A 22911-nucleotide genomic window follows, 5' to 3' on the forward strand; every position below is an offset into this window, starting at 1 on the left:
TAGGAGGAACAAGCCAAGCTTTCTACTCTCTTCTCATTAAAATCACTCTCTGTGCCCCTGCCTGGACTTGTGTTCCCACACCATGCCTCCCACCAGGGCTGCTGCTCAGGCCCAACACAGTCCCGTCTATTTTTTAAAGCCAAAGAGCCAACTAACTACAGAGCATCAGGCAATCAATTAATTTACCCTCAAGGAGCAAAGTTCTTAAAGGTCTTTTCGCTCTCAACAACTCCCTGAAAGGAGGATGCGGAGAGGTGGGGGTTGGTCACTTCTCCCAAGTGACAAGTGATGTGACAAGAGGAAACGGCCTCAAGCTGTGCCAGGGGAGGTTTAGAAAACTGATCTTAAAGGTCTTTTCCAACCTAAAGGTTCTACAATTCTGCGATCTGGCTAAGGAAAAACCATTTGTTCATCATGGCTTGCTGCATCACCCGCTTTGTGCACAGAGTCAGTAACACATCCCACCACTTTGCTAAATGCCATCGTAGGACAGTCTGGTAGAGGATGCAGGCAGTTTTCTCTTCAGCAACTCCTGGGAAAGGTGCAAGATAGACCAAAGACTCACCTGAGGTTTAGCTCACCGCTGTGCCAGCCTTGTGCCTGCGCTGCAAAAAGAAGGGGAGTAAAGCTGAGGGGCCAAATGTTGCCATGACTTCATGGGAGAGTCACTGTGGCCTGTGGATCCCTTCTGAAGACATTTTGGGACACGAACTATGTCAACAGCTCAACACAGCTGAGATCTCTGCTGGGCATTTGCACTTACCTGTTGCTTTGAGCAGTATCGTGATTTTTGGGAAGTGTGGGCTCCGCAGGATGGGCACTGAGGTCTTCCTCCTCAAAAAGTCACAGAAGATCTGTTCAGTCAGGGGAAAAGATCCTGATTAAAAACTTCAGTGGCTTTGATGAGCATCCGTCACCAGCGTCTGCCTGCTCTTCTGCACTTTCATCAGCAACACACAAATGTAAAATTGCTCTAAATTTTAACAAACACAACCAGGCAGTGGTCTAACAGGCACCAGTGTATGGATCATTTTTAATGTATCAGCAATTTAAATAACTCAAAATGCCACAATTAGATCCTCTTAAAAACATATGTTGGATAATTAGGCTGTATTTTAATTAAACATTAATTTATCCAATTTGTTGAACTAATTATGACTCAAGCTGAGAGAAAGTTCAGAACAGTGGATTTAACATGCCCCTGTGTGATGCTGCGTGATTAATTTTTCAAGTCACCTAAGTGTTGGTATCTCACTGGAGTGACAAAAGCAGCAGCCACTGTCCTAGAAAACTACTGTGGAAATTGTATTTATATGCTAAACGATCCTTTTTTTTTTTTGGGGGGGTGGGGGGAAAGCACAGCGTAAGGCAGCATTCATCAGAAACATGATATGTAACATGGATTGCTTCACAGTCTCAATTTTCCGCAATAATTTTTCTCCTATGAGCTGCTGCTCTGAGCAGCCTGTGTAATTCCTGCACTTTCACCACCCCAGCGCAGCCGGAGTTACGGGACATGTTTCATCACTAGACACTTACTCACTTGCCAGGCCCCTCCCCAAGACTTTGAAGTTGTGGCCCAGGAGGCCAGGCTTTTGCAACCTTTTCTGCAGTTGCTCTCACAGAGTAGAGTACATCCCGCCGGGCAGTGTGCCATGGCACGCTGTGCCGGGTGGTAGAACAAGCGCTCTCCTGGAGGGAGCGTGCAGGAGGGCTGCCCGGAGCAGTGCGCGGCTCAGGGCACCCTGCCCTGCCAGGCTCCCTCCCCACGTACCAACACATCCTCCTGCCATCAGCAGAACACATGATTTAGGACAGTTTTAAGCCAAATTTTTCAGTGGGTAGCTCATGCGCTTGACTCTTTGTTAAAGATCTTCTGGTGTGGTTCTTTAATTGGCAATCGTGCCTTGCTGCATGGATTGGCTGTCACAAGCATGTCTGAGACCACTGACCTGAAGACTCCCATCTCCGTGTTACGGGACTGCAGCACCTCTGCACAGCCGAGGGGGAATGACACATCGCAGGGATATTTTGTTGACTTCCAACAGCTTCAAAGCACAAGTTTCAGCGTGGGTAAAAGCAAACGAGCAGAAGACCTGAGACTTAAAGAAAAATGAGGGAGAGAGAGAACAGTCAAAAACAACATCATAGTTAAATATGAAAACAAAAAAAGCCTGTTTCGGTACACGGACTTGCACCATTATCACTAGAACAACCCATATTTCATGGTGACACCTACAGCCGCATTGATCTCCTCATCACAGATTCTCTCCCAGCTCTTCAGCTATTCCCATTCTTTTCACGGGAAGACTGAAGCATGATTACATTTCCTGTTGCTCTCTGGGGGGTCTGCAATGTGTGTGTTCACGTGTGCAGATGTGTGCGCACATCTGTCCATCTGCTCTTGTGCTGCACCTGCCCAAGGCTTGGTGGTCTTTGTATGATGTTTCCCAGGAAAAAGCTCCTGATGCATTTTTTCACCCCAGTGTGAAATGGAGACAAAGCCAAGTGCAGTTCTTGGTTTGGCATGTAGCTGATGATACTGTGACCCAGGGAGGAAACCCATCCAAGAGACATCTGCAGCTTTATCACATGACGGATGCTGCTTTCGGAACGCCAGATTAACATAATCTGTCTGCAAGAATATCAAACACCCTTGATTAGCTCAGAGCTAAACAATATTTCTACTAGCTGCATGTGGTTTGCTTGTTTTATTCAGAATATGTTTTTCCTTTGGAATTTGGGTCTCCATATCTAGTACCTTTGAGGGTTGGGCACATCAGATACCTGCAGTCAGACTGCTGACTTGGAAGGGAAGAACACTGGCCCTGCTCCACACCAGAGATTAACCTCTTCGCAGGGCTGTCCAGACCAAAGGCACTAATTGTTGGCATGAGTGTCTCTGTAGAGAAAAAGGCACCAACCACAGTGTTCACACATCACCTAACATTACCATCTTTAAATTATCACTCAAATAAAAACTATTGCTGACACATAAGTCATTAAAAGAAGGCGAGCCATGCTGAGGTGGAATGCCTTGAGGCTCCTCAGCACTGGCTCTGAATTGTATCACCTCCCAAATGCCAAAGCCTGCAGGTAGCTGCTCTTGTCTTCAGCAAGCACAGGACTGAAGGAGCAGGCCCTTGTCCTCAAAGGGAGGCCCTCAGAGTTCCCCAAATCCACCATGGCTGACTCCATGGATGCTGCACCCCAGACTTGGCTGTGTGGGCACCATGTCACAGATGTAGATGAGCCAGCTCAGCCCTGGAAGCCAGGGTCCTCAGCTCAAGGCTTTGAGCCTGAGCAAATGTGGCCAGCCTCACATCCGGCCTCCGGTGAGGAAGGCTGCAAGCCCCACTGCTCTGAAAGGTGATCGTTCAGGGGCTGTCCCCTGAAGCGAGACAAACAGGGTGGTCGGTTTGCTGGGACAGAGCCTTTCCGTGCATGCTTGGTCTCGCAGGCAGCCTGCCTGTACATCTCCCATCTGGTTTGGGAAACAAAGCAACCAGCACATGTTCCGCCTACAGCACCATTTCCAAGGAACTATTTGCACTTGTTCAGTCCAAACTCAAAACAAAACACCACCACTCACGCTATTCATAAGACGAAACTGTACCTGAGCCGAGGTTTGAGGACTCACGCAAGATTTCCAGCAGGTACTCCCACCAGGCAGCCCCCGGAGAGCACGTCTTGAGGCACCACCGTGATTAATGGCTACAGCTCGGGAGAAGCAAAGCTGCCACGGGGACAACCTGGCTTCGGTTAAGTCACAGAGAATTAAATCCATTCTTCAAATTGAGGTAATTTAAGAAATGTCATTTTTAACAGTTATTCCTGGAGGTAGCAAGGAGAAGAGGGGGACTAGTTCATCATCGTTCTCATATTTAACAAGTTTTGGGGTTGGAAGTGTTGGGATATCTGCTGACACTAATTTCTGTGATTAAGCAACTGTGGGCTATACTTCAAGTGTGGGAGGAGAAATAAAAGTTATCCTCATCCTTATCCTCACTTTTTTGTTGTTTTGTGTTTTGGTCAGGACGTATTTTTCACTCAGGAAAGATTTTAACTGGGTACAGATGAAAGAAAGAGAGGGCACGTTCATTTATTTATTTTCTGATGGACCATGAAAAAAATTAAGAGTGATTAAACCAACAAACTTTCTTTAATAAATTAATAGCAACATCACAAAACCCTGATGTGAATGACCCAAAGGAAGTTGGGTGACAGTATTAACCATTCACAAAAATGTTATCACCCGCTGGCTGGGGGAGAATGCAGGCGCTGTAAGGCAGTCCCCTTGTCTGTTGATCCAAACAAGTGACATACATCAGTACGGGACCAGCTGAGTCGCAACACTCAACATATTTACAGTTCTGGTGCTGAAATTTTTAAAAACATTTATAAAAATTCTGTAAATTCTCTGTTCAGTTCCCATTATTTACATCCAAATATAGTAGATTCCCTTTTTTGCCCATACAACAGAACTGGCAAGGGTAAGACGTGAAGGCTCCTATGCGAAGACCATGCCTGCGTGTGGACTTACACCGAGTTTGAGATTGCTGTGGGAAATGAGCTATTCACACATGATCTATTCACACGTGTGCTAGACGCTACTGTAATTCAACTTATTGCTAAATGCTTTCAAAGTCTGTGGTTGGCTTTTAAATATATATATGTATATATATATGTACACACACACATATATATACACACACACATATACATGTTTGGAAAAGATGTGCTATGAATTTATCCAAGGAAAACAAAAGAACTTAAAAAGAAATGTGATCTTTCTAATTTTTCTGTACTGTTAGATAGGCTAATCTGACTCAGAGCAAAGGGCAGTCACTGAAGGCACAAGTCTGTGTCTGGCCAGTCCTTTTCCTACAAGTTACCAGATTTTTTGGAGAGGCAAGTAGATTCCCGAGCATTCAAGCCCAGCAGTATCAGCAGGCTGACACATGGTGCGTCTCTGCTGGCTTCTTCCAGCAGTAAGCCACGCTCCACACTGGGCTACCTCACCTGCCTGCATGGAAGTACTATGGATTTTTCCTAGGAGGGGATGAGGGAGAAGAGAGGACCATCAACTTCAGTGCACCAAGCTGGGAGCAACGCAGCAGCAGATGCCCGCAGGTTGTGTTTCGGCAGCGGCCTCAGCGAGGTTGTTGCTGTACACAGCACTGCAACAGCAAAACATTACACTAAAGCACTAGTAGAATTTTCCATTTCTTCTACAGGTTAATTTTGGTGGGATGAACACAGCAAGCTTAGAGTACATGCAGTTCATGTTAGTAAAACGCAGTTTATCCATGCCTAATGTAAGCTTTTATGTTCAGAGGATTTTCATAGCCAGAGGCTGTCAGTGATGCTAAATGCATCCATGTTAGATGGGCACTGCAGTGTTTGTGTATTAGTTAATGAAGATGTAAAAACGTTATGGGTAACATCTGGCATTAGACAATACTCTAAACAAGGAAAATTGCATGAAAGGCATCAGCCCAGAGACATAGTGCCAGAAAGACACGATGCCTTGGAGGGGTTGTCTACGCAAGAACACAGAGGAAAAATAATTCAAATTATACATGGTGTGAATTAAAAGCAGATTACTTAAACTGCATTAAATTCCAATGTGGATGCTTTCATTAAGAGGTAAGTAGTGATAATATGATAAACTATAATTTACTTTGGGAGTGAAATGGAATAAATCAAATTTAAAAGTTAATCCAGATTAATTTTCCATGTAGACTAACTCCAGGTCTGCTTCTTTCCTGTCCCTGGTCGTTATTTGCTTTTGAACCACGATACCAGCAAATTATTGCAGTCACATACTCTCTCCAGCTCTGCCCACCCCATCATGAGACAGGAGAGATGAGCCGGGACCCATGCTCTCCCATGCCTCTCTCCTGAGCATCTCCCAGAGAGACGTATCCTGCGCCTCACAGCCTCATCCTGACCAGCACCACACACAGCAGCTTCTGCTCTACACCCAAAGCAGCATTTTATCACCACCAGTGCAAGTCCCAGGAAGCTGAAACATAAAAGCAAATGCTAAACAAGCTAAGGAATAAATAGGTGTAAGGACCAAGAGGACAAGAGCTCTTACAAAGCCAGAGCACTCTTCTCCAGGTCAACCAAAGACCCTGATCATCCAAGCAATCTGTGAAGGCAGTGCCATCCACACTGAGCACAGCTTGCTCCATCCCAGAGATGACGATTATCTGTAAGACCAAAGGAGGGCTTTTTATAAATCTGAGGCACTCCATTTATAAAACGGTGGAGGCAGGTAATTGGGGTTTGCTGTTTCTCATTCTGCTTCTCCAAGTGCGCAAGTGATCCCAGCCAGGATCGCAAAACCACACCAAAACTGCATTCCCCACCTTCCTTCAGGCAGCTGCAGCCTCCTGGGGAATGGAACAAAACAGGATTGGAGAGGGAGTCAAAATTTAGCAGTGGTCCCTTGAAGTGCAAGATTGCCCCAGTATGGCAGGAAGCCACTACCCTTCACAGTACCCGTCGGGGGGTGCCTGTGCGGCCGCTATGCTTTCATGATGTCTCTCTGCCAGGTTTCTGCACAGTCTTCCCATCGGGACGGGTGCCTGTGCGGCCGCTATGCTTTCATGATGTCTCTCTGCCAGGTTTCTGCACAGTCTTTACACGGCACAAATAGGGGTGAGGATTTAAAGTATATATTTACTGTCAACTTGAAAAAGAAAGTTATACTGACCAAGTCTAATAGCATGTATTTGATATATAACTATTAACGTGCCATTCTGGACTCCAGCAAATGCCACCTGAGATAAATATTCAGCATTTTTGTTCATGCACTGGAAGAAGAATTCAAACATTTTGTCCATGACATATGCAAAGTAACTAATAGTTCTGATCTAGTATTAACAGTAAATATAGAACCTTAAACTTCACTGTAGTATATTAATATATATGATTTTAAGTACTGGACTGGAAAGACAACTCTTTTTTTCTTAAAAAAAAAAAAGCTTTGTTCAGAATGCAATATTTACATTGTCCGTTGACCAACACTTACATTTTTACACAATATATTTTGGCTACAGATACACCGTAGCAAAAGGCTGCGTGAGCCACCTTTACACACAGCTCACTCTTTCGCTTACAACATTACAGCTGTTGATGGAGAGCTCTGAAGTCCCTGGTTGCATTTCAAGGCCCTCCTCAACTTCATCTAGTTCCATGCTATTGAGTTCATTGCCATTTCGATAACTAGTTAAAGTCAGATCTTTCCCATATAAAGCTGTTGAAGCAACATTCAGACACTGATTCTGCCGCAGTGCTGATTTTTTACTGGTCTTGTACTGGCAACGGATGTAATTGGAAAAAGCCCTGCGGTACGTTTTGTTGAAGAGTGTGTATACGAGGGGATTGATCCCAGAGCAAACATACCCCACCCAAACGAACACATCAAGGAGTTCACTCAAGAGGTCTTTATCGCAAGCTTCCTTGCAAAGGACAGACATGACATTTGTGATGAAAAATGGGCACCACATGATGAGGAACAAAAAGAAGACGATGCCCAGGACCTTGGAGGCTCTTCGCTCGTTGTTGATGGACTGCATAGTTCCCTTCCGAAAAAGCACTGCCTCCTTATTTACAGGAGAGTTCAAGTGAGATGCCCCCTCGTGATTGTGAAGCATTGAAATGTTCTCTGTGTTGTTCTCCTTCTTGAGGCAGTTAACGCTGCTCCTCCTCTGCTTGGGCACCTCACCGCACATGAATACCGTTGCCTGTCTCTGCAGCACCTGGACGGTCAGGCAATACGTGATCACCATGATGATAAGAGGGATGAAGAATGCCATGAAGGATCCAATGAGGACGAAGTTCTCATCATTGAGGACGCAGGTCCCGTTTACGAACACCCTGGAGTCATCCTGCAAACCAATGACCGGAATGGGCATAGATATCCCTAGAAGAACGAGACCAAAAAAGAGGTGGTTACCTGGGTGGACAGGGCTCCAAAGAGACAGCAGAGATGATGCAGGTCCTGCATGCATTCAGCCCGCTGCCTGAAGCTGTTCGAAAGAGAAGTTACTATTCCCGGATGGAAGGGAAGACCTCGTGTAATAGCACTGGGAGCGCAGCTCCAGGGTACGAACTCCCTCTGTTGCAGCTTTGCTGTGCTCCAGAAAACACAGCGTAACTCCTTTATCAAGTTCATTTTCTGTGATTTGTGGGTCTATTACCCTGCTCTGTTGTCCACTTCATGCCTGCCAGTTTGGGGTATTTTGAAATCACTGACAAAGAGTAGATAGTAGCAAACTTTAAAGAGGAAAATTATCAAAATGCAAAAGAATTACAGCTATGAAGACTTAGAGGCAAGTTTCTTAATGACATTAAAACAACCCTGATGATAGAAAAATGGCCACTTTTGCCATGGCATCAGAGACACATGGAAGAAAAGCTCCTGGCTTTCTGGATCCTTATCAACTAGACAGTGGTCTCTGCAAGCTCTGCTGGCTCAGGCATTTCATCCACAAGCACCAAGAAGTACCACAGAGATGGTCTTGCTTGAATTCTTAGAGAAGTCAACTACACAGTCAAATTAAAAAAGTTGCAGCATGCATCTGCCTGATTCCTACCCTTCTATCTCGAACACAGGGATAAAAACTGGAAGAACGCACAACATGAGAGTAGAAAAGGTGTGACTAAAATGGTCATCAGATTGAGATGACAGTCTGAAATCTCCCGCTACAAACCCTCTGGCTGAAAGGAAGGGAACTTTAAATGATTCAATTATAACAATAACTAGAGCACAGCTTTCAGCTACTCCTAAGCACTAAGCAGATTAATAAGCCTTGGGAATCACTGCACTTGCCCAGGCAGTTTCTCTTGTATCCTGGTGGCACAGCACTTTTTGCATTTATGAACTTAACAGCAGACAAGTGAGATTAAGAACATTTTGGATCCCTTTTCCTCTTCAGCATCATCCAACACAGCTTGTTTGACTGGGATTTCAGGACACCAGGCCTTTCTGAAGTAGAAGCAGGATTCCTGCATGGGGGATCCCTGCAGACAGCTGTGTCCATGCAGTTTGGCACAGGGCCAGAGCAGACAGCATATATTTTTGAATATCACAACTTATGTGGACATGAGAACATGGAAAAGACATGGTGGGTCAGATCTAGTTAGACCATCATGGATTTATCTCGCCTTGTCTCTTGTCTGTGGCAGGTACCAGAAGTTCAGGGCCACAGTAAAATATTGGGCAGCTGCCAGCATTGCAGCTCAGAAAATTACACAAGAAGTTGCATCCACATCTCATTTTTAAAATAACCTTTGAGAGTCCTATCTTCTGTGAATTCTTGATCTCATGCATAGCTCCACAATACTCAGCAGCATTCAGTTCCACAACATATGTGTTTGTCATGTGAACAAAGTATTTGTTGCTCATTTTAAACTTGCTTTCTGATAATTTCCTTTGACTCCCTGCAGTTCCTCTACTGTGAAAAACAGCGAATAATTATTCTCTGGTCACCTTTTCCACCTTCTCTGTGATTTTATAGACCTTTATAATCCCTACTGTCTGGTATCTCTTTTGGAACTGAAGAATGCTATTATATTTACTCTCTCTTCATGCCAAATGCCTTTGACTGTCTTTCTCCATTTGTTTTCAAATTCCTCTCTGTCCCTTTAAAGAAAGGAAAAACATCCCAGCAGTTAGAGAGCAGTAGAATGTCTTTTTTTCTCCCCATCCTACCCTCTGTCTGCCCGGCTGTCTGTGAGCACTCACTCCACAGACACAGCTGTGGGGCTGGCCATGCCCTTCCTTTGCCCCTTCATCTGGGAAATAACCAGTGCTGAGGCCACTATTGTGCCTGGACAGTAGTGTTCTTTTAATTTTTGTGTTGCTGTGAGCAGCACAGGTCCTAAAACTAATCCTGTGGCTCTCTGAATTTCTAAACAGAAAGAGTTACATTCTGAAGAGATTATACGGGGCGTTTTTCCCGTTGTGGCTAAGTGTTTTCCAGGATTCTGGAGAACACATCTGCAATTTGTCATTATTATAAAATTACCATTTGCCAGTAATCTAGTGAAGGAATTTCTTCTGAAAAGTAATGAATATAAATGCTTCTGTGATCATAGCATGTGTTTCCTTATCCCAAGTGAGAGTTCCAGGATACAGTCTTCTTTCTCTCCACACGCAAGTGTTTATCAGCTTATCCTCCTCCTGTCTGACATGTTAACCCCTGTTACCTTGCCTGTGGCAAATTCCTCTGACGGCAATAACCCTCATCCTATTAAGCCATTAACTCTTTATCGTTAAAGACATCTTTCTAATGCCTTGACTCCCTCAAACCACAGAAGTTTGGGAACAGGTGGGAGGTGGACAGAGCAGTCTTTACACAAAGAAGAAAACTGAATTAGATGTCATTACACTGGGTTTATATTTGCATGGATAATTCTATGCTTTAGAGACTTCTATAACACATACCCTTTGAAATAAAACTCCAAAATGAATAAAGGTTCATTCATGAAGTAGTCATCACTGAATTTTGTATTACTGCTTTAGCCAAGGGAAACGACATGAGATTTTGGGATATCTTCATATTTAACACATAAAATATGTTTGGGAAGAACAACCTAGTTCTGGGATATGCTGAATATACAGATCAAGAGCACTGATGGCAGCCTGAAACTCTGCATGAGGACAAGGTAGCTCAGTGGTGATGACAGGGAATGAGGAGGCAGCTGCTGTAATGGAAAAGTGTCCCCCACCTCCTACATAACAAAGTGAGATTTCAAACTGAGAAAGCACAGAGGAGAGAGCACCAGGTCTTTGTTTGCTCTTTCCTCCAGAACAGGAAAATCCCATCGCTAACGGTGTAAGAAGAAAGATGCCCTTGGAGGAGCTGCCAACATACAATTCACTTGTCTGCCAGCTGCCCTACTGAATGAACACCATCACCCTCATCTCAAATGCTTTCTCAAAATGCTTTCTTCCACCTCACACTTCTCCTGTGTAACTCATTCTTTAATATGAGATTTGTCACTAGTCCACCCCACAATCCAGCCTGTTACACAACTTGAGCAACGGGGACTAACTCTACACAACTCCAGTAGTGAGAAATCAAGTGTGGAAGGTCTCAGACACCCCAGAGGGGCTTCCTTCTTGGGGGATTACTGCAAAAGTGCTACTGCCACAATCCTAAATGCACAAATACCTGCTTGCAGACACAGCTCACACCCTGGACCTGATTTCAATAGGGTTACCCTGATCAGTACGTGCTGTGCTTACCACGAAAAGCATTCCCATGGTACCTGAACACAGGTAAACATGAACGCCTGCCTTACTTGAGTTCAGCTGCTTGAACAAGCACGGAGAAGGCATTCAACTCCACTCAAGAAACCCACAGCACTAACACTGTGATTGCAACTGTTCATAATTAAGAACTAAGGTCAGGTGGTCAGAGGAAGTCAAACATCAGAGCAAGGACTGTGAGTGCCGCATCAGGCAAGAGTCTCCAAAGCCAAATGCTGTCCAACCTTACTGCTCTTCAGCTCTCCAAGCCACAGTGCAGAGCATCTCATGAGCTTTTGCCTTGCACCCGAGCTGACACATTCTTCATCAACAAATGTCAGGCTGATTTAGTGAGCTGAGGTCTCCAGCCTTGGAGGCGTTTTCCAGTTGTGTCAAACAACCCTTTCTAGCTAAGGCGTCAGCAAATTCCCAAAGGGAGGCAGGAAAACTTCCAAAAACTTGCAAGTTAATAGATTTGCAAAAGTTATTGTGTATCACACTTTGCTCTTCAGAGCAAACTTGGTCCTCTTGCTTGATGTTTGTGGCAGCTGGTTTTGCCCCAGTAAGATGAGACAACCAGCCACCACCAGCCAGGTCCCTGGGACACCCAGGTCCCTGCTAGACTCAACACGGGGAGCTCTGTGCATCCTTCTGCCAGGCTGTGGCTTGAGCAGGAATCCCTTTAGCTTCTGTCTGACAGAACAGTGGGAAGCAAGACAGAGAGAAATCCTCCAGATTACAAATCCAATTACAGGTGTTGTCCTAACTGCTTCTTGTCAGCTTTAAAGATGTTCTTAAGCCAGCAGAATGGTTCACCAAACGGGACTAAGATGATGCTGCGGACACAGAGTAACAGATGCTCTTCACAGATTCTCCATTAATAAAACAAAGCCCAAAGGACTACAAATACGGCTTTGTAAAACATTTACTAGCTTGCTCCAGAGAAAAAGCCAGCTAAAAAGTCCAAATTGACATTCAGAGAATTTAGACTTAAATGAAAAACAATAATGGTTTTGTGTTTAATATCTTGTTTTCTTCCAGGTAAGCCCATGAGACTGATAGGGATTACTGGAAAGATGGAGCCTGTGATGGTTATTTCCACTAAGAAAGGAAGTAATTACCATTCTTTCTCACAACATTCTTATACAGGAAGAGATTTCATTTCCTCCAGGGAAAACAACATCACTAAAGAAAAGAGGCGCCTGTGTATGGGTTTACTCTGTCTTTCCATGTGTGGGGTTCTCAGGACTGAACACAAGAGAGGTCACATTTTGCAGCAGTTACGTGGGCTTGGGAATCACCTGTCCTGGTGTCAGCACTGGATTCAAAGCCCACTGTGGTCCATCGCAAGGGCTCTGCTGATGCAGCTGGGCTTTGGACCTCACTACCTCCCTCCTGGCATTTACACAGTTTAAAAAAAAAAAAAAAACCCAACAAAACAAAACAGAGAGAAGGAGCTGTCTGCCAAACAAGCCTATCGCTGCCACAAAAGCAGCCTACACTGCAAAACCAAGTGTCCACGCTAAACACTGTGTGTTTAAATCCGTATCTTTGATCTCATATTTATTATTATACAAAATAAACGTGGGTTACAACTTTAGGAGACACTTACCTGAACGTTAGCATCTGCTGCAACTATGCATTAGCATTAAAGTCTGTTAGAGGAAATAGGAACTGACTCCCCTAACTCTCTCAGAAAAGAGAAAACTAAACCAAATCTGTTTGGTTTCTTAACAGAATTGTCTCGTAAAGTGCCTGCACATTTCTCTAATAATAACTAACAGACAGCGAGAAGTAAACCCTGACAGACTGTAGCCTCCTGACTTGCATTGCGAAAGAAAAGGCATGGGTTTCAGGAAGCAAATGTCTTCAGAGGCAAATTGAAGAATGTGGGCTTTTGAAGTGTTCAAACCCACAAAAATTCCATATATTGCCCATATGTCAGCAGACTAATTGCAGTGCATTTCATGTGCTAATACAGCAACAATGCACCTTCAGGGCTGGATTAGGTCTAGTTTTATCTGACTGTTCTGATAAAACAACAGTGCCAGCCTCCTATTGGTTTAAAGTCAAAGATAAAAGGGGGCTGAAATTTGAAGGATCTCCCTGCCTGCAAGGAGTACAACTGCAAACAGAGGAATGTAATTACTGACTGTGCCTGAACAAGCTGCTGACCTTTACTTAAACCTTGTGAGTGCACTGAAGAACCAGAGCTCAGATGGAAAACCAGCAAACACCAGTAAAAGACAGAAGAAATATTTTCCCACCTGCCCTTCTATTTTGCTAAATCACTTCCCTTATTTTGCTCAGCCAGGTGTTTCCAGTGGTGCATGTGAGCAAAGGGGGATGGGGGTCCTGCTCTTGCTCACAGCATACCTGCTTCCAGGGCTTCCCCAGGAAATCAGTCATGTCTGAACTGATTGATGCTCAGTAGCAGTAACCTCAAACAGGAGACACTGGCACCTCGCTTACCCCTGGGAACGGATGTGGTGGGACGCTCAATCCATCTTATGTACAAAACACTTCACACTGTCACCATCTGCTGCTGTCCCAGGCAAAACATTTCACTGACATCTGATGGTAAAATCAAACCGATCCCTGCACCCATGCCTGAAATCCCAAGGTAGTTCCCTTGATACAAACTCAGCTTGTTATCAAGTGCTGTGATTTTCCTCCCCCGATAACTCTTGCTGATGTGCTAGGGAGATCAATGTCCCTCTTCAGAATGCTGAAGTTCTTTCATTCACATTTCCACAGCGATGCTGCTTTTATATTAATATTACCCAGTTAACACTTTCTCCTGTATGTGTGCACGTAGAGTTTGACTAGCTCTTCATCCCTCCCACTGAGAGCTGCGTGGGGATCTCCCCTCCTGGCCTGGGTGGCCCAAGGCCACCTTCCTCAGAGTAGGATACAGGGAGTCTGGTGAGATAGTTAAGTCCCCACGTTACTTGTGAAAACCTTCTCACTTGCAGCTGTGAAAAATCCAAAGTCTTGAAACAACATCAAGAATCTGCCAGCAAGCTCACATCTATAATTTATTTTTTTCATTTTCAATTGTGTGGATATTTCTGTTGCCTACATTTCTATTTTCAGCCTCAGCACAGTGCTATCTATCACAAAAATCATTTTAACAGGCCCAGCACTTCACAACACCCACTTTTTGTCTAACTGAACACAACAGGTCTCGCTCAGGTTACATTTGCTAAAACACAGGACAACTGGCTTGATGTACTTTAATCTGGAACAAAGAGGGCTCTGGAAAACACCAATTCATAAAGCAATTGTCAACAGACAGGAGGACTCTGTTATGTTCCCCTGCTTAAAAACCTAATCATAGGTTTAGGCTTGTGCAACCTGCCAAATTCATAGCTCAATGAGCAAAGAACCTCTATTATATATTTTGCTGTCATTATTTTGCAGCATTAACATTTCAGGAAAATGGAATGCAGAAGCTACTAAATTAAGATAAATTACATGCTTTTTACTTCCCATTTTAAATTCTGATTCAGGAACTGAATTCAAGATTCTGTACATGGAATGCATTTAAAAGTTTCTTCAGTCCAGCTGAAGCAGGATTTAGGAAATACAAAGTGACCAGCCTGCACTTAGGTGCTTTTTTGAATTTGATACTTAATGCCGTACAGAAATGCCTAAATTCTTTTGTGATACTTAATACTGAAGGGAGAGAAAATTTACTTAACCTATTTCATCCTCTTGAAAATTGCATGGGATTTTATCAGGCTTTTCCGCGTGACAAGTAGGTAAGAGTCAGAAGACAACAACAATATATTTTGGGCAAGTACTTCTCTTTCAATCCATGATCAGTTTATTCCTGTGTCTGTAACATTACTAAATTCTTTCATGAAGAAAAATAGTTGTGCTAAAATAAGCTAGATACATATCAAGAGTACTTTTCTTTCTCCATTTAATGCAACCTCCTGGAGAAAGCCCAGGTAAATGGGTAAGCCCTACTGCATAAGCTGGGGAGGGTGGAAATCCAACAGCACTTTGATGCCCTGAACAGACTCTCTGGGGAGTATCGACTCTGCCTGTATCTTCAAAAAAAGGGATGCAGGCAAAGACTCCCCTGGGCCAGCCGTATCTGCAGCAACAAGAGCGAACAAAACATACACGGAGCCGAGAGACGCTGTACACCCCCTCAGCTATGATCCCAGCAAAGGAGGGCACGCAGGTAAAGCTGTAACCCATCTCCCTTCTCAGCCTAGGGAGGGAGCTCAGGCAGGATCCCAAAGCATCGGGTACTGCAGACATCCCACTGAGCGACTGCTCACAGCTTCTTCCTAAAGACTTTTGGGTGCTGAGGAATAAATGCAGCACCCATTGCCTGAGTGAGGGCTGATGCGCCATGTGCCTGCAAAAGAAAAGTGCCATTCCATGTCCTTTCCAAGCTATTTCTTTTAGTGTTCATTGTTTCACATCCTATTATAGATGCAGGCTGGTTAAACATCACCTGAGAAAGCTGGGCAGGGGTGAGAGTGAGGTCTTTGCGCGCTACAGCAGCACAAAGTCACCTTGCCTATCCTGGCTCAGGTGCTTTTGTCCCTGGGGGACAGTAGAGCCAAAATGTTCCTATTTTCCATCATCCTTAGCCCACTCCTCACCCAGTAACTCCAGAAGAGATGTCTATGGCTATCTTTACATCTATTTGCTCAGGCCCCGGGTGTGCTTACTAACTGCTTACTCAGTGAACCGTGCATTAAGTACTCGTTGCCTTACTTTATTCCTTGGGCCCATATTCCAAACCACAACCTAGCCCTCAAGGCACATGTGCAGGCAGCCACATTCAGCACTAGCCAAAATTTGTAAGGATATGTACGCCACATGTAAGGTAGCACAGGCAAAAATCTGCAAGTTAGCTCTGGAAATGGAAGAACAGTCTAATTGCCCAGGATTTGCAATATGCTACCTAATGCTGCTGACAGATTTATATGGCTCTGCTGGGGGGACACCGGCTGCTCCTCCTGCCTCACAGCGCAACACAGGGCACAGGTTCTGCACCGACTCCACAGCCCATGCATCCTGCACGTGAAGGTGTTTGCACGTGACTGCTTACGCACTGAATTCAGCAGCTCTCTTTCCTGTGCCAAACGGGCAGCACATACAGCTTGAAATAACGGTTTCATAAATCTTAAATTAATTCATTAATCCCAGTCCAATTTCACTGTGGATTTTATTACCTAGAGGAACCATAGCAGGCCTGCAGCATATGAAAATTTGTTTCTAGCAGATATTATCATTACATTAACGAACAGATAAGGTATATTCTTCCTATTTTTTTGCTTTTTTTCCCCATAGCCTTTTTCCATGGCAAGCTGCTTCAAAAGTGCCCAATGCAGCACCAAGGCATCCAGTACCATATTCCACTTCTAAAGCAGGCAAAACCCTAGAGAAGTTCAAGCACCCGAAACATGCTTTTCCTTGCAGTACAGCACTGAAAGTGACAACAGCTTTATAAAAGAAAAGTTAAATATTTGTATTTTGTTCAAGCAAAAAAGGCAATACAGCAGAGGGAGGTGATCACACAATTCTTCTGACCCTGCCCAAATGTCTCCTTTATAAAGTACATTGAAAGAATTCCCCAAAATCCTTCATCTTCACTTAAGTCCTGGTATTACAGTCATCTTGCTATCATTTTCCTTTTTTTTTTTTTTTACAGCTGCTTTATCACTTTTTATTGAAGTGATACAAAAGTGTCTTATGTCTACTCCTTATTTACTACGACTTCAAACTTCCTAGGTCAGTATAGCAGCAATCCAACGGTGGCAGATTATAATATAGGCTGTAAAGCCTGCACAAGAGCAGTAAATACCTCGCTGTTAGACTGCCTTCAATTCTGCATTGCTTCACTTAAACCGCTTCCAGAATTTGGGGGAGTTTACCTGCAGCAACTGCAGCATAGACATGTCATTTGTACTGGCTGGGTTTTCCTTCCAGAGTCTTTGCTAATGCCACTTTCTGCCTTGTTTACACAGCAGTTTTATAGTACCATTTGTCTGTGTTACTGTTGTTATTGGCATATTGATATGTCCACAGCAGCAATGCTTCAGCATTGGAAGTGGTGGTAGTCTGAAAAATGACTACTTATTCTGGTCACTGACCAACTGCAATGAAAGACTTCTATTTCCCAGTAATCATTTATTATATTCAGGCATGCAGGCCAGGTAAATTAATTTGAGTATCCTCTTACAAACCCTAAATGAAAATTAGAGTAACACTATTATTCATTAAGACACAGTTAAGATCGTGAGCCGCATTGCTTACCTATGGATATGGTCCAAACTGCAGCAATTTTCATAATAGCCTTGGTGCGGGAATTGAAGCGGCTGTGCTCAATGGGATTGCGTATTGCTACATACCGATCAAGAGAGATGGCACAGAGATGCATAATAGATGCAGTTGAAAAGAGCACATCTAGGGAAATCCATATAGGGCACAACTGTTTAGGCAAAGGCCAAGCATAATCTGAAACATAGAGAGAAAAGAAATGAAAGGAAAAAGGAAAGGAAATAATGTGGGAAGCTAGGCCATCATTTCTAAGGAACTGCTGGGGTATTTTAACTCGACGATATCAGTATGTACATGAGGGAGGGACAAAGACACCTCTCGTGGGGCCTCTCTGGGCAGTCCCTGGCTCCGGACACTCTATAAACCCATAGCCAGTTCCTACACACCTGTTTTCCATCACCAATAGCTGAAGGCACAGGAACATTAATTTGGCAGTGTTGCTGTCTGACCCTTCTATCTCTGTTCCTCACTTATAACCTTTCCCCCATATCTTAACAAAACAAATATTACATTGAGTTATAATTGCCTCCTCACGTTCTTTTCACGGCTTGCATAGCACTACATGGCACTAACTTCACGCAGAGATCCTTTCTAAAGCTCTCGTGGTATGTATTTCTCCATTTCCGTCTGCTGAAGAGAAAGGTAGCAGACAGATTTCTTACACAGTCTAAAAACTACCTAAATGACACTACTTCACCTTAAATATTCTCCCCAGGCAGTGTGCCTTAATAACAGAAGACTGCTTGCCTCCTTACGGAGCAGCTGGGATCGAGTGGCTGAAATTTGAAAACTGCTTTGAAGGTAGACAGAGCAGAACATTATTCTTTACAGAAACAAGTATGCCAGCAAACAGAGCAGACTAGATAGCGACTTCTGACAGCAGCTGGCATGCAGCTAATTTGGGTGCCTGCATTTATTAATCAGTTTACTCAGTGCTGAAGTACAGCTTGAGAATAAAAGTGACCCAGAAAGATCCTCAAGGGGTGCTGGTATTTAAATTAAAGCTCAGAGAAAATTGATTTGTGAATGATACTCCCATGTTAATACCCTGAATGGATTATGTGAGATCAATAACATGTCCTGCCAAGCTCCAGGCTTCTAACACACTTATCAAAACAAATCAACAGTGTCTATAGCAGCTGAAAACATGAGAGACTTCCTAATAGTTGAATAATGAGATATTCTTGTGTCTTCATTCAGAACATGGATAGCTAAAGCAATCTGGAAGGTTACCCCAAGGATCAGAAACATCACTCTGCAGAAGCCATGTTATATTAACAATGATGCAGCTCCATCCTACTGATCTCGAATGGAAAAGGAGAAATATTAGTCTCAGAAAGCATATTTTGAAACAAATTACCCATCCAAGAGACACCCAGGATTCCTTAAACACAGAAACCTGAGATGAACTGAACACAAAGCCAATCATTACTAATTGTCCCAGCAAAGCCCGGGAACCCTTTACGAAGGGCACGGCAGAACGCGACCGAGACATCAGTTCATTTTACCAGTGGGAAACCCACAGCAGACGTGCAAAGTAACGCATGAAACCCACACAAGACCTCAGCTCTGGGCTGATACACCATTTATTTCAGCAAGATGGCACCAGCCCTACTAGATGGACTGAAATACAAAGCAGCAAGCAGTTAAGAGGTCCTTATCAAAGGGAACGAAGTAAAGCACTTCGTGGCTGGAGCATCTTTCCTTGAAAAGGCACCTCTGCTGTACAAATGAATTAGTTAAATTATGCCTCAGCCCCTTTATGAAGCTATGACCAAATTCTGCACCGCCTGCTCTCATTCATGCTTTGCAGTAGCTTAGGACACTGTTGCCATCAACCTGCAACTGCGCTCAGAGCTCCAGCTAAGCACAGCTCTGATCTGGGGGTCTTTTTTAATGATGCCTCACTGAAGGCTCCAGGGAAAACAAGTCTGATCTTCAAGTGGCGCCCATGCTCCCTGCACAGCTCCAGGCTTTTCCTGCCAGCCCAAGCTAAAACATTCAGTCACGCTTTACCCCTCCCTACTTCTCCCTCCGAGTTGCTTTCTGACACAGGCTGAAAGCACCTGTGAGCACAAGACCTGGAGAAAAGCACCGGGGAGCGTGCCCTGACGGATGAAGCAGTCCCTGGGAATGTGTGGGGCGATCGTGAGTGTGCAGCAGCCCCGGCACAGAGGGACGGTGATGGGGATGGGGATGCTCCCTCCACCAGGCAGACAGCCAGGGAATCTTTGGTGTCTCCAGGAAGGGATGCCAGGCCTCCAGGCTCCCTGTGCACGGGAGCATCTCCAATCTGATCCATGGTGCTGCAGTGAGTACAATCTGATTCCTGACAGCTGCTAGACTTGGAAAAGGTTTCTACAGCAACCACCTTTTCAGCATTACTGAATGATGAATAGCCTCTCTTCCTTCCTCCGTCGACCTACCTGAACACTCCCCATGACAAATTCCCTGTGGAACAACTTCTGCTGTTGATGTGAACTAGACAACAGCATTATAACAAAAAAATCAGCAGGCACAAAAGTGACAGTAAACGTTCATACCCATGGTGTGAGGTTAGTATGGGTCACCTGCTGTCAGCCCTGGCACCGCAGGAACCACAGCCACCAAGAGATCAAAGTAATGCTGCCCAGAATTACTGCCTGGGCAAACTGTTAGGATGGCTTTAAAGATAAAGGTGATATGAGAGCCTTCCTAATGGCTAATCCTTTTAGACTTTACAGTTCCAAGGCACTCTGTTATGCTTCTAGCTGAAAAGGCAGTTATATGAGGAGACATTTTACTGTCTCAGGAAGTTTCCTAAAACTATCTGCAATAATAAAATGCCACTCTGGAAATCTGGAGAATGGCAGCTTGTAACGCATGACTCTACCTTGATAGGAAGGGCATAATGTATATCTCATCTGAAAATGCAATTACTTTTAAGTAAGCATGGTGTGTGCATTTGAAAAACACCTACACATCCTACAAAGCCAGTAATTTGTACAAAAAGAAACAAGCTAATTCTAATTCGGTTTCAAATAAATGTACAAAACATAGGAAATGTGCCCTGTGACTGTGCCAAGTTGCAAACAAGGATTAAAAAGCCAGTTCTGTTAACAATGTTACACCTTTAAACCAATCTTACCCTCAGAAATAGTCTACGTGCAGAAGGTAATGTTTTTTTAATTTGTTCTATTTTCTCTCATTTCATACAGAAAGAATAGCAATTACCATATATTTAGAAGTGCAAATGACTGAGTGAAATGAATTCTTGGACCCCAGCGCTTCTAAGCTTTAGCAATTGCATTTCCAGTATAAGCATGCATCGCATTCCAAATTGGGCTCCAGAAAGAATGAAACGATACTAAACACCCAGGTAAGCAAAAACCCGGATTCTTTGTAAGAAACTCTGATTTTTGTACCTTGAATTTTTGTAAGAAACTCTGATTTTTGTACCTTGAATTAATCTGTGCCTTTAAAATCAGTCATATATTTAATGCAGTGGCTGTCTGACCAGACAGGGGAGTGCTGAAGGGAGTTAGATGAACCCAGCACATCCGAAAAAAAGGTGGTATTTCTTTACCCAGCGTGTAATCAAACTGCAGATTTTTTTGCCTCCAGACATTTTGTGGATGCTAGAAGTTTACACTGGACAAATTCCTAGAGAAAAGCATATAGAAGACTATTGAATTGATATTACTTCTAGATCAGTGCTGGCTCTGATTGGGAAAAAAACATCCTGTATGAAATCCCAGAAGGAAACGTGCAGAATGCCTGTGTATATCGCTTCAGCCTCCAACACTGAATAACATCTTACAGAACATGAGATGCTGTTCTTCATGGAAACATCAGCTAAACACTCATATTTAACCAGGAGCCAACTCCATTGGTGGGATTTCATGTCCTGCGCTGGGATGCAAAAGCAAACCACAGTTCCCGCGAGTCACTGAAGAGCTGAGATGGGCACAAACGGTTGGCAGCAAAATACAGAAATTCAAAAGCTTTTTGGCAAAGTAACAGACCATCTCTGTGCGTAGCTAATTTTCTGTCAGATGAGATTTCCCTTAAATTTTTTGTGCTTTCCATCCAGAAAGATGGCAACAATGAAATTTAAGCACTTCTGTCAGAGGTTTTGTGCACATGGGCAATAAGTGTTGTATAACACTGTTGTTATGGTCATTGTGCTGTTCACCGCATGAGAGTCAGAATTACCAGCCACTGCAGCAGGAGGTGACTGAATAATCCAAAACGCAGCAAATGGAAGCAAAATTAATTATGTCAAATGGTAAAAAAGAATTACTCCAGATTGTAGGAGAATGCCTGAACTAAAAAAAACAAAAAGTGTTGGAACCTGCGGCTGGAAAGAAAACGTGGGACTGCAGAACAGAGGGAGGCGGACACAAAACCCTTTTCTTCTCCCTAAAGTCTCCAACAAAATCCCATGAGCGTTACCCAGCTTTTTGTGCTAAGCTGGAGTAGACAGGAGTTGTGTGCACACATACCAACATAACCTCATGCTACAAATAGACTGGCTCACTATATTTACATTAAAAACAATAACTATTGCTTGTACGTATCTACTACTTCTCTAGCACAATCTGACCCAGGATACCTCCTGGGAATATGCAGCGTAACACTTGGGACAAATCTTGAATAACAGTGATAAAATACCTGCTTGCACCACAAGAAGAAAAGAGTTATGTAAAATTCATCCTTGTAGCTTCAGAAATTTGTCACGGCGAATTCACAGTAAGTTACAGCAACTATTTCTTTTCCAACCATCAACGGGAATTTGGAGAAGGCTTCAGAACACATTTGTAGTGTTTAGCTAGTGCTTTATATCTATCAGGATGGATAAAAGGGTAAAAACCACCCTTCAACATCACACAGGAAGAATAAGGGTATATTTTTTCTTTTAGGCTCATGATGCCATTTTTTGTATACATAAATGCATGCACACGTGTATACATAATGTATAGGAAAAAAAAAACCAAACCAAAAACAGAGCTAAGAGGTGCGGAATAAGAACCAGAGCTACCTATCTGTTCAAATACAGCCTCTTTTAGTGCTGTTCTTTGGTTTGGCCAAAAACTAAAATACATGTAATATTTCTCCTTTTACGCTTCTGATATTTACTCTATTTATTATATATTTACTGTATATATTTACTGTCTGTTTCACTTTCACTACCAGTAGGACTTGAACTAAAAATGGTAGAAAATTGTTATGTTTAAATGAATCTTAATCCCAGTAGAAAGCACAGTTTCCCAGCAGTTAACATGGCAACACAGCACATGCTTGAAGCACCTCTTGATCATCCTCTAGCTCCTGCAGATCTGTTCCAGGCCCTA

At 43.6% G+C, this 22911-nt stretch overlaps 1 protein-coding gene across 2 annotated transcripts in view; it reads right to left on the reverse strand.

The window, feature by feature from the left end:
• Positions 1-6678: 6678 nt before the first annotated feature.
• Positions 6679-22911, reverse strand: part of HTR2C (5-hydroxytryptamine (serotonin) receptor 2C, G protein-coupled) — a 40980-nt gene continuing 24747 nt past the window's right edge. The window contains exons 2-3 of one of the 2 annotated variants that reach the window (XM_010157830.1): positions 17555-17755; positions 6679-7936 (exon numbers count right to left, since the gene is read on the reverse strand). In XM_010157830.1, coding sequence (XP_010156132.1) covers positions 7104-7936; positions 17555-17755 — 1034 coding nt within the window. In that variant the 3' untranslated portion in view covers positions 6679-7103. The remainder of the gene's footprint in view (positions 7937-17554; positions 17756-22911) is intronic. The other variant, XM_010157831.1, reaches the window with a different exon arrangement.

The sequence above is a fragment of the Eurypyga helias genome, unplaced genomic scaffold (genome assembly GCF_000690775.1).
Source record: "Eurypyga helias isolate BGI_N326 unplaced genomic scaffold, ASM69077v1 scaffold3278, whole genome shotgun sequence".
In the NCBI taxonomy this organism is placed as follows: Eukaryota; Metazoa; Chordata; class Aves; order Eurypygiformes; family Eurypygidae; genus Eurypyga; species Eurypyga helias.